Consider the following 12818-nt stretch of genomic DNA (forward strand, 5'->3'; position numbering starts at 1 on the left):
TAATATTTGAATGTTGAAACTATTAAAAAGGGACAATATTAATTTAAAATTGCTTTCCTCTTTATTTATATAAGTCATGCATGACCTGTTGTCTAGAAACTTTATCTATTGAATAGGATAATCATAATATTTAATGTATTTAGTTAACAATATGAAACTTATTTTGGCAATTTATTTTTTTGGAATTGGTAGGTGCACATTTCATTGGCAGGAGAAGAACATATGAGGATTTCATGGATTACCAAGGACAGAAAAGTTGAGTCGGTAGTCGATTATGGGAAGACGGCCGGAGCATACAATGAATCGGCTGTTGGGGGAAGCACTTCCTACCGTTACTTCCTCTATACATCAGGAGAAATTCACCATGTCAAAATTGGACCATTGGAGCCTAGCACGATATATTACTACAGATGTGGTGGCTACGGTCCGGAGTTCAGCTTCCGGACGCCGCCATCGGCTTTTCCCCTTGAATTTGCTGTTGCTGGTAAGTATTGAATCATCATCTCATATAAAAGTCTAAACTATTAAAAAAAGAATTATATTTATATCTAATGCGCCTTCACAGTCAAGTAGTACTTTTTTTGTGAAGCCCAACAAGCAAAACTTTTTTTTTTTTTTTTTTTTTATAAATGCGCGACAGTGAAATTTAAATTGAATACCTCTTATTTAATTTGACTCTAACACATGTCAAATCATCGTCTTTGGATCCTATTGTCTAAAAGTTCTATATAAATGCAGGAGACCTAGGGCAAACAGAATGGACAGAATCAACCTTAGCACACATTGGTGCTAGGGACTATGATGTTTTTCTACTACCAGGTGATTTGTCCTATGCTGATTTTCTACAGCCACTGTGGGACTCCTTCGGCCGCTTGGTTGAGCCCTACGCTAGCACCCGGCCATGGATGGTCACCCAAGGGAACCACGATAAAGAAGCTTTCCCTATAATTTATCCTCAGGGTTTCAGGGCCTACAATGCCAGATGGCGAATGCCGTACCAAGAAAGTGGGTCCACAACAAATCTATACTATTCGTTTGACGTGGTTGGGACCCACATAATCATGCTTGGATCTTACACTGACTATGATGTCGACTCAGATCAGTACAAGTGGCTCCAATCTGATTTGATTAAGGTTGATAGGGTCAAGACACCTTGGATATTTGCATTGGTCCATACACCTTGGTACAATTCTAATCGTGCTCATAGAGGTGAAGGTGAAAAAATGAGGAAGTCCATGGAACGGATGTTGTATGATGCTCGTGTCGATGTGGTCTTTGCAGGGCATGTTCATGCATACGAACGATTTGTGAGCAAAATTCATATTTAATTTAATTATAATATCTCCAAGGCATATTCTTATAACCCCAGCTAGCTACTGTTGTGTATGTCGATTTTCATATATTGCTAATTAAGTTTAACAATTTTTTTAAAAATTCAATCGTTATTTAAATTTTCGATAATCTCATTGCATTTTCAAGGAAATGTAATTAATGAATATTGTGCATAATTGCAGACTAGGATTTATGATGGGAAGGCAGATGAGTGTGGTCCTATTCATGTCACCATTGGCGATGGAGGGAATAGAGAAGGGCTGGCTACCAGGTAAGTAATGTATTTGTACGTCTAACTTATGAGTTTATTTATGTATATTTGTGATATTCAGATAGATCAAACTGGTAAAGATAGGTTAAGATGTATTTTTGATTCCGTAATTTAAGTCATTTGATGTTTTTGTCCTTTAACTTTTCAGATAGTATTTTGGTCTTGTATTTTTAAACCCTAAAGAAAAACCATCGTATTTATTTATTAATTTTCATAATTTTAGTCATTTTTTTTCGAGTTCATCATTCTCACTGGAAAAAAAGCATATGTTTCTCACGTGAAATTTTAAAATTAGGATTTTTGTTACTATACATTGATCTATTTCTGCCAATAATTTTTTTCTTTTTAACTTTTTAGGCTAATATTTTGATCTTGTGTCTTTCATTTTCAGCAATTTCAATTATTTTTACACTGGAATTCACCCTTCTATCCTGTGGAGGTGAATTCCGACAAACAAAATAATTGAATGCGAAAATTAAAAAGATGAATGATTAAAATTCTACCCTAAAAAATTAAACGACGAAAATGCCAAATAACTTAAGTTATGAAACAAAGAATATGTTTAATCCAATTATAAAGAAATATGGCGAGATGTATTAGTCATCTAAGCGTACGTAAACGCAATTGATGAACAAAATTACTAATGTTACATAATTTTGTCAACAGTACGTACGTAGAAAAGTAGTACAAGTTGTTGTGTGCATGTATGTAGATGGGAGTATAACTTACTAATCATGATTCATTGATGTTAATGATTAAGCTTCAAGAAACCTAGTCCTTCAATCTCACTCTATCAAGAACCAAGCTTCGGACATGCACGTCTCAGGGTTGTGAACAGCAGCCACGCGTATTGGTCATGGCACCGGAACAACGAGACGGACTCACCAGTGGCTGACGGCACGTGGTTGCGAAGCTTGAGCTCCTCCGCCGCCTGCAACCAAACTCTTTCGCAATCAAAATTTCCCAAGGACGAGCTGTAGTATAGTAAATGTACTTATAATTATATATATATGTTTTAGAATAAACATATGATCATATATATATAGATATACATAAAAAAGATAAACAAAAGTTGCTGCTTTGCATGTGAGATTGTGGAATAAAATGGAGGTTGTTTTAATACATTTTTCACACCTTTTTTTTTTTAATTTTTGGCGAAAAATATTATTACTGGTATTGTAAGTTTGCGTGCGGTTAAATAGTTCAAAGAATTTATCTGCCACGCCATTACTAATCATTAAATTATAAAAAGTTTTATTATCATCATTTTCGCAGTTAAGTATTCAATCATGTTAATTAATTGGGTTAAATACATTTTACCCCCTTGTAAAATTTTAAAAGTTATCTCAATTTTATAGGGGAGAAATTACATTATCGAAAATTATAGCTTAGATCCAGTTTGATCAAAGCCCGAACCAATCATATGTAAGTACAATACACTTATCGTGTGATTGCTGTATAATTCAAAAAAAGTTATCAATTATATAGCAAGTTTAATACACTTGCTTTGTGATTGGTTTGGTTTGACTAAATTTGCTCTAGGCAAGAATTTTTCATTACATTAAATCCTAATTAATTAGAAATTTTTTTAATTTAAATTGAATTTGGGCGGACACGAATCAATTATATGATAAGTATAATACATTCTCAATGCAATTAATGCATAATTAGAAAAAATGATCAATCACAAATATTCATATTTGCTCTATAATTAATTTAATTTGACCAGATATGATTTAACTAAGAATTTTTAGTTAACTAGATAAAAAAAAAAAGATGAGTATATATCACCTAATCCATTAAATTTTTTGAGATGAATATGATTGGTGTTGCTTGGGAGTAGGAAGGTTTTGGGGCGTCAGGAGCGGCGACTTTATTGCAACATACATATCTTTTACATCCTATATTTTAGGTTATTATCAAAGTAAAGAGGATGTCATCATCATCATCATAAGACTCAGAGTTTGACAATACAACTGCCACCTTTTTGTTTCACTGACAAAAAAGTACACACCTTTTTCCTCCGCCTCCGTGTGTGTTGTGTGTGTTTAAATACATACACAGCCACACGATCATTCCCTATTTGGGACCCTTTAACGTGTCTGTTCTTCTTCTGTAATATCAAGAAGAAATGGAGGTTCCCGACAACTCTTTTGCCAAGAAACCTGAAAAAATCATCATTGATACCGATCCCGGCATTGGTGAGAACATATACCCTCATGCCTGTGCCGTTTTTTCGCTTTGTGATTGTGGTTTGTTTTAGTTGACGTTGTCCTGTTTGGTTGATAACTTCTCAATTGATCTGTGTTTATTTGAAATGAATTACAAATTTCACCTGAAAACACTAGAAATTGTCTGTATTTGAGATTGTTGAGTAAATGTGTCTTCTTTTTCAAGTTTTGGCTTTTCTTGGATTCTGTTTTTATTGGGTATTAGACCAAAACATGGTAGAAGGAACTGCTAGAATATTACATTCTGATAACATTGATGATATTTGACTATTTTCCTTTTCGTTCATGGGATCTATTGACCCTTTTCTTCCTTTGTCCTGAGTTGATAAGTGAGAAATTCAGATGAATGAAGGAATTATATGGAAAAGAAACTTAAGAACTTGGAAAGATTCAGGACTAGAATGCAACTGGAATTGAGACTTGCATAATTTCTTACCAGTTGTTGGATATGACCACGCCAGCTCCACAGCTTGCCATTTTCAATGTTTCTGAAATATACGACGGTCTGTTTGAAATATGCAGATGATAGCATGGCAATACTAATGGCGTTCCGGTCACCGGACGTAGAGATATTAGGATTGACAACAATTTTTGGTAACGTTATCACAGAGGACGCGACACGCAATGCATTGTTTCTGGTGTGCATTTTCCTCAAATTAATCCCATTGTGTTATGAGAGTGTGTGTGTTTTTCAGGTTCTTGTTTTTAGACATATGCATGATCGATTTCATTTTTAATGAAAAAGGATAGTGCGAGATTGCTGGACGTCCGGATGTTCCTGTGGCCGAGGGCAGTTCTGAACCACTAAAGGTAACAAGAGTGTTAATTTCCATGCTGGAACAGAGTGGATGATTAGTATAGGAGAATGGCTAACCAGCCTTTATATCTGAGTTTAGCTAGCTTCTGCTCCCTGTTACCTGATGAGCATACTTTAAACTTCGATACAGGGAGGAAAACCACGTGTTTGCGACTTTGTTCATGGTTCCGATGGACTGGGGAACATCTTTGTCCCCCCTCCCAAATCCAAGAAATCCAATAAATCTGCTTCTGAATTTTTGGTTGATGAGGTTTCTGAGTATCCTGGTGAAGTTTCTATTCTTGCATTGGGTCCGCTAACAAATCTGGCTCTAGTAAGTCATGTCTCTATTTCTTACATTGCAGCTTTTGAATTTTAGTCGTCTAGGTTGTAATTGTTCGAGATCTTCGTTTCTTGATTTAGGCTGTAAAGAGAGACTCATCCTTTGCGAGCAAGGTGAAGAGAGTGGTGATACTAGGTGGAGCTTTTTTTGCACTAGGAAACGTTACTCCGGCAGCTGAAGCAAATGTTGGTAGCATTGTCTGAACATTGCTCATTAAATTTCACTGCAAAAGTCACATATAGAGCCAACTCTTGTTTGACACAATGTTGCGATTGATCTCCACTGTTCACTTTATTCATACATGTGGTTATTTTCATTCTCTCTGTGTTCTTGCCAATAGAGCTCAATTCAGAACTCTACCTTAATTAAGACGATTTCCTAGTTCAGAATTTCTTTAGACAATGTTGTTTACTTCAAATTCATGTGACTGGCAGATATACGGTGACCCAGAAGCTGCAGACATCGTATTCACTTCTGGGGCAAACATTGATGTTGTCGGCATAAATATCACAACGCAAGTACAACTGACAGGTTAGTCACTTCCAAATTTCATAATGTTCTGTCAGGAACTGCAAAAATTGTTATTTAGATTAGATCTAGCTGGATCGAACCAATCACATAATGCATCTTGGACAAAAATTTTCATTAGCACTGTCACATGTCGAAACAGTATTTATTTAAATATCTTGTTTTCAGACACACACCTAGACGAGCTAAGGAGGTCAGAAGGAAAGCACGCACAACTTATATGTGAAATGTGCAAATTTTACCGCGACTGGCATGTCAAATCTGATGGCGTCTACGGTAATCTTCATAGTTAGTTAAACAAAATTACCAAATTTTGCTTCATGGTCATCGTAGTTTATTCTCCATTGCTACATAATTCAGGAATCTTCCTTCACGACCCTGTGAGTTTTGCGTTGTTAGTTAGGCCGGACCTCTTTACGTTCAAGAAGGGAGTCGTGAGGGTGGAGACGCAGGGCATTTGTGTAGGGCATACGCTAATGGACCAAGGATTGAAGACGTACGTCATTAATATTCTCAATTCTTGAATGTTTCTATGACAACAGTGATCTAACTGTGATGTAACGAATGGATGCAGATGGAACTCAAGCAACCCATGGTCAGACCATTCTCCTGTCTCAGTCGCATGGACTGTTAACGTGGAACAAGTCCTTTGTTTTGTTAAGGAAAATTTAATGAAGCCCTGATTGTTTCGATGTTCATAGGTGAAATGAAATGCTTTGATGCCTTGGTATCAGCCATTTAAGTCTTCCTCGTACTGCTAACATTGTTGCGGATTAAGTTTCAGTTAATGTTTTTGCCTATAGAACAGCAATATTGTTCTCTTCACATACGCAGTTTCTCTTGAAACAACTATTAGTGTCCAGGACGTATTTGCACGAACTTCTTGTCTCGTGGCAAAAAATTATTGAGAAAATTGTAGTTCTTGCAGTAAAAGTTGAGCGTTTGAAGTAAAAAAAAGTTGAAATTTTTAATATTTATAATATTTATAGTAATGGCAGCGTGTCGGGTTTGCAGTGAATTTGTCAAAATTCAAAACCCGACTTTGTAGTGGATTTGTCAAAATTCAAAACCCGACCTATCAACAAATTTTTCGGGACCCGACGCATTTGGTAGACATAATTTAATATTAAAGTATTAAAATAATACTCTCTTAATTTTATAAATATGAGATAATAATATTATGGAAATGTTAATCTTTTTTATAAATATATATGGGCCTGTTTTAGAATCTAAAAAAAATAAAAAATTGTTACTTATATATACTTTAAAATACTTATAAAGTATTCATGTAAGTATTTAAAAAATTAATTTTATGTATTATATGTAAGTATAAATCAAATATATATACATATAGACATATGTTTCTTATATATAAATATATAAGAAATATATTACAAAATTAAAAGAATCGATTTTGGGCAGAGGCGAGTTCAAAAGACTAAAAACCCAAACCTAATTTTGATTTCAAAATCCACCCCAAACAGGATGGTCCGAGTCAAGTTCTGGATCCAATCCCAACTTATTGTCATTCATAAATTTCACCAATAAGTTTTAACAGTTGACGGTAGGGACGTTCAGTTCAATTGACTGAATCGAATCGAAAGTTCGATTCTCTCAAAATCATAAACCAAATCGAAAAGCCTCTATTCGATTTTGATTATAATTGATTTTTTTTCTTTTTTCTTTTTGATTATATATGTCAAATAATGTTAATTTACTAATATTCTTAACATATACTACGAAATAATTAATTTTTTGCAGTGATTGGATATGGGAATGATTAATAATTTTGAAATTACTGATTAAATTTTGACTAAGGAATAAATTGAAAAGAGGAAAGTACTATCTAGCACAAGGAATTTTTTTTAACTGAAATCAGATTTGATCCAATCAAATTAATCATATGCTAAGTGTATTATAGTACACATGTAGCTCAAACCAAATCAAGCTCGGTCAACTAATCTAATCATAGAGCAGGTGAGATATACTTGGCATGTGATTGATCACTTTTCATGAACTGTACACTAATCATACGACAAGTGTTTTCATATAATTGGTTCAGGTCCGACCAAATTTAGTATGGATCAAAATTTTCCTAAATTGAATTTAACCAAATTAAAACAATCACATCACAAGTGTATTATACTTGACATATAATTGATCAGACTATATGTAACTCAATGCAATTAATATTCAATAGAATTCTAATTAGTTCAAACAACCATGCATCAACGTTTAATTACTAGCGAGTAGTTTAGTACGTACGTAATACGTATGTACTTATGTACAAAAAGACATCATGTCATACTCAAAATCCTACTACGTACTATATATATACTCCTTTGTCAGCAACCCTATGTATATATGCGTCTCTTCCTTTGCCTTCTACTACCACTACGTACTCCCAAACCCTAGAAATACAGACAGCTAGAAAACGTACAATCTCAAAGAAACCGGAAACGTACATGCAAGTGATGGATAGACCAGAGAGATCGTCGAGAGCACAAAAGATTTCGTGGTGGGCTTCCGCGTTTTTGTTGGCGTCGATGCTGATCTTAGGCTGCTACTGCGGCTGCCTGTTGAGCGGCGGCGGGGACAGCGTAGTCTCGGAGTGGCCGTGCGAGGAGATTTACGTTGTTCGACAAGGGGGGGCATTGATAGCTATCATCGAAAGCAGGTGTCGGGATCCTTACGTGTTGAGGAAAATCCACATATTCATCATCCTCTTGAAGTTAACCCCCCTTTTGTTCTCAGTGTTAAGAGCTTTTTGCCAATGGTGATTGGGGATTCAATTAGGGTAACGGCAACAGGCCTGGGTAAGTTGGGGCCCCGCCCCATTTGCCCCGGGTTTACGTCCTTCATAGACGGGTCTGGACCCCAAAAACAATGTATATCGGGGCGGGGTTTGGGTTTTAACGTAGGCCCATCTTGAACCCTCCCCGATTATCTTTTTTTTTTTTTTTTATAATATGCTTATATATATTATATTAGTTAATAAAAATTATTGTATCAAATCTTGATATTTAAAATTTTTTACATATATTCAACTTTATTTAAAAATATAATAAATAAAAAATTAATTAAATATATTATTTGTATTATATAATTTATTTTAAATAAAAACAATGTCAAATTCAAAGAACATGAAAATTGCCACCTTATATATAGTTACACGTCTAAAATTATATTTTTTCTTGAAATGTGATAAAAATTTAAATTTAATATTGATATTACTATTTTAGATGAATTGTTTTTCATATATAAGTTAGATGAGATTAGCTCCTATATCTTATAAGATGTTAGGGTATTTAGCATAATAAGGTCTTTAATTGGTAAAATAATTAAAATGGGCATGATACTATTAGAATTAAATAAGTTATTACTTTTTAATATGTTTTGCTTTAAAAAAATTTAAAACACTTTTATAAATTGTACATATTAACTTAATTCCAAATAAAAATTGAATAAATAATTTTTTTTTACAATAAAAACTGATGAATTATTATCTAAAGTTTTGAATAAGAATAACATATATATCTACATCTCGTGCTAATACAATATTAATATAAATATATAATTGATACTTTTTTTTGTTAAGACAATGATTATTTCTAGTCGTGTAAGTTATAATGTTTTGAATTTATATTTTTTAACAAATACAATATCAATACCAATCTTATTTTTATTTAACTATGTTAGAAAAATTTGCTCTTTCCGAATGTTAGAAAAATTAAATAATAAAAAAAAAAGAATCCTACAAAGAGAAAGAGAGAGTGTGTGTCTGTGAGAGAGAGAGCGAGAGCATGTCTGTTGAGAGAGAGAGAGAGAGAGAGTGTATGGGGATATTTTTGTCTTCTTGCATGTTAATTTTATATAACTTAAAAGATCTTGTAAAAAAAATATAGCCAAATATTTTATTAGAGCTTATCAAATATCAAATATTTTATAAAATATTTTGAAGAGCTTATAAATTTAGCCAAACACCCTCTTAATTCAATAATTCATAATCCAGCATGATGATGTCCTTTGCAAGCTGTAATGCAGCAAGAATGTAAAATCTTGGATTTATTTATTAATTATAAATTGTTGGTATTGCTAAAAATTATTGGTGTATTGATTTGTTATTCTTGATCTACTGATTTATATAATAAATTCAATCAAAAAAAAGAAAAAATTGCTGAAAGTATTAAAAACTCGGGAAACACAAAAGAGTTGTATGAAAAATTCTAACATAGATAGAAAAAAAAAAATCTAAGGTAGATGTGTTTGATAAATTTGAACAAATTATATGATCAATACAATATACTTACGATGTGATTGGTGTACAGTTCAAAAAATAATAATCATATGATAATTATATTATATTTATTTTATAATTAGTTAAATTAAATTAAATTAAAATTGATTAAAAAATTTTGAGGGTGTATACACCCACTGCTCAAATTTCTGTTTAGGTGGCAGATCAATTTGGAACAAGATTTGCTGTTCCAGAACTAATACGTAAGATCGTCTCTTTGCACGTCTTATCCCTCACGTGCTCCATGTAATAGCTGCAAATGCTTTAATTTGGGCTCTGATCAAACATCAGTTCGGGCCTGAATTCTACATTTTAAATAGAATCTTGGATCTTTACTCACATCTATTCGGGCCTGGTTGTCTGTGTCTAAGATTTGCCAAGACCAGGTTCATCTTTCGTATAGATTCTTGGACCCAGAACACTGGTCAGATGAATCAAGAACTCAGGCTTGTCCGATCAAATTTTGGGTGCCCGAATAACTACCAGTTCTTGTATTTTTCTTAATTCTTGTCCATTTACAATCGATAAAGCTCTAGGCATGGAAGTTTTAGTTGTATGCTGGCACGAAGGTTCTACTTTTGCAATCGAAAGCTCCAGCCATGGGCATTTGTTTGTGTATGATTTTGCCTTTTCGTTTGGACAATTTAGTGCTGACATGAACCTTTGTCTCTTCAGTCTATGCATATCTCTTACTCTTAGCATTTCCGCACGTTAATAATCCTGTATAAATTTGGATAATGAAGTGCTGTTCAAAATCTTGATTTGTGGGTGTGAGAGTTCCAAGAAAAAGATGAGACATTTTCTGTTTGTATTCTACTTTTGTCCATGTGCAGGTAGTCTCACAGATCTGGTCCCTTAATCTGACTCGAAAAGTGTTGGTTAACAATTGAAGTGGATGAAGCTTTTGTTGGAGTGGGTTGTTGTGTGTTTGTTTTACTATCACTGACCATAGTAAGAGCAATTTGATTAGCTTTTCAATTCAAATAGGGGTCAAATGATAGTGTTTTAAGTTTTTCCAGATTCTTTTGGTGGGAATTTCATCCACACTGATCACTGTTCCTGTGTTTGAGGAAGTTCATATGGAGCTAATTTGTTTCTTTTTACTTCAAGATTTTCATGTTGAGGAATGCTTTTGAGTAGATTAAGGATCTGTCTGGATTCACAAGAACAGGACATCTATTTTGGCCAAAATATAAAAAGGTTAGAAAGAGGGAAAAGTCTTCTTATGCTTTCAATGTGTTTGGTGATACATCAAATAGTTCATGAAAAATTGGGACTGAGTGCTGTTCAGATAACCTTTAAGCAATGAGGATGTGATGACAAGTAAGAGCTGCTGAATTTTATTCTTTTCTGTCTTCTCATTCTTATGTACAACTCCATGATGCTACTATGTACTAAGACATTAGGAAGCCATAATTCTCCAAACATTTAAATGAAGGCCCACTAAAAACTCAAGATTGATGAAAATCCAAACCTGCCGTGATAATGTTCACTTCTCATCGTCCACGTGTCTGTCGTTGTCTTCCTGATGTAACATTTATAGCTCAGGATCATATATGCATGAAGGAAAAAAGAAGTATAGGATATGAACAAAACTAGACAACTTCCACATGCAAAGAACAGTTAAAATGATTGATTGTCGATAATCTTGCATGGGCAAAAGTTGCTTATTTTTTTTCCTTAAAGCATTGATTGGTTATAGTTTGTACATCATGACCAACTTCAGAGCAAACCTTGAGTTCACCAATCAATGGCAAAATATATGTTCTGAGCAAGATCTGGTTGCCAAATGAGGTTTATAGACTTTTAGCATATGTAACAAAGAGGCTTTAACTGCTGCAAGTTATCTATATTTACTCGTTTCATTCATTTTAAACTTTTTCCTTTACTTCTGCAATGCTGTTTACCGCAGTTTTTAGTTAATTCATTTCCGTTGATAGTCTGGTCTCAATAAATGTTGATGTGCTTTTATCTGTACGTTTTTGGTGAAATACTTTCCCTGCTACTATGGGCACTTTGATTTTATGCTTCTATTCAAGATGGATGGAATTATACTAAGGAAGAACGGAAGCACTAGGGAAATGATTCACATGTAAAACACCTTTTGTTGGAATGAGACTTATAATTAGACGTTTTAGAATGAAGGTGGTATGCTTGTAACAAGTTGATTAGACACCAACCACGAAAGGGGGTAGGCACTATCTGAATTAGGTTCCTCTAAGAGTCAGAGAGAATCAAATCACTTGGCATCCAGTCAAACACTATGCTTTTATGTGGTGTTGTGCTGATGATTAATAGTAGAAAACAAGCATTTAGTGGGGGACAGTCTGTTTGGAGGGCAAAAGTTTGTTCTATACGAACTAATGAAGCTGATTGCGGATTGGAAATACAAAATTCCATCACGTGCATGTTAACGCGAGTGTTAGAGAATACGTCGTGCCCCGTTCCTTGGGACATGATCAGTAGAAGCTTCTATTAATGGCCTCTCCTTTAGATTGAAGAAAACATGAAATTTACTCAAACCATTAAAATGAAGTGGAAGTTTTTCTTTCTTACACAGGCAAGTTACTAGAATCTGTCAAGTTGCAGCTGCCGTCAACAACCTCCACTAATCCATTAGAAAAGAACTTATATATATATATATATATATTACTATGCAATGAGCATCAATGATAGTAGTCCATTCTTGAATATCTTATAAAATTACACATTCAGGACCTCGTGTCCGTTGATGTGGATATATTTATTATAGTAGCTTGAAGAATAGCTGTTATTTGTTGGTTTACAGGAATTGGATACGAGTGGATATCATATCTGCAGAAGATGCTGGCTACTTCTTTCCATCAAAAGCTGCAAAAATTAGCTCAACAGGCTTGCAGCTTATCTTCTTTGTCCTCAAGCATATGGCCGTGTTGCTAGCAACCCTTCAGGCACGATACCGAAATAGAAAACTTTCTTTTTTTAACTTGGCTCTGGACCATAATTATTTGGCATCATTGAACTTGACCAGAATATGTAAA

The 12818-nt window shown here is 34.0% G+C and overlaps 2 protein-coding genes across 2 annotated transcripts in view; both read left to right on the forward strand.

Annotated features, from left to right (window-relative positions):
- Nucleotides 1–2734, forward strand: part of LOC105161767 (purple acid phosphatase 22) — a 3405-nt gene extending 671 nt beyond the window's left edge. Inside the window, exons 2-5 of the mRNA XM_011079576.2 lie at nt 193–484; nt 739–1307; nt 1515–1603; nt 2364–2734. Of these exons, the coding sequence (XP_011077878.1) occupies nt 193–484; nt 739–1307; nt 1515–1603; nt 2364–2583 (1170 nt within the window). The 3' untranslated portion in view covers nt 2584–2734. The remainder of the gene's footprint in view (nt 1–192; nt 485–738; nt 1308–1514; nt 1604–2363) is intronic.
- Nucleotides 3349–6363, forward strand: LOC105161768 (uridine nucleosidase 1). The gene is made up of 9 exons (XM_011079577.2): nt 3349–3804; nt 4357–4472; nt 4585–4644; nt 4782–4964; nt 5054–5158; nt 5408–5504; nt 5670–5777; nt 5862–5997; nt 6076–6363. Exons 1-9 carry the CDS (start codon nt 3735–3737, stop codon nt 6182–6184), a joined length of 984 nt encoding a protein of 327 aa, XP_011077879.1. The 5' UTR covers nt 3349–3734; the 3' UTR covers nt 6185–6363.

Source organism: Sesamum indicum, linkage group LG5 (assembly GCF_000512975.1).
Source record: "Sesamum indicum cultivar Zhongzhi No. 13 linkage group LG5, S_indicum_v1.0, whole genome shotgun sequence".
In the NCBI taxonomy this organism is placed as follows: Eukaryota; Viridiplantae; Streptophyta; class Magnoliopsida; order Lamiales; family Pedaliaceae; genus Sesamum; species Sesamum indicum.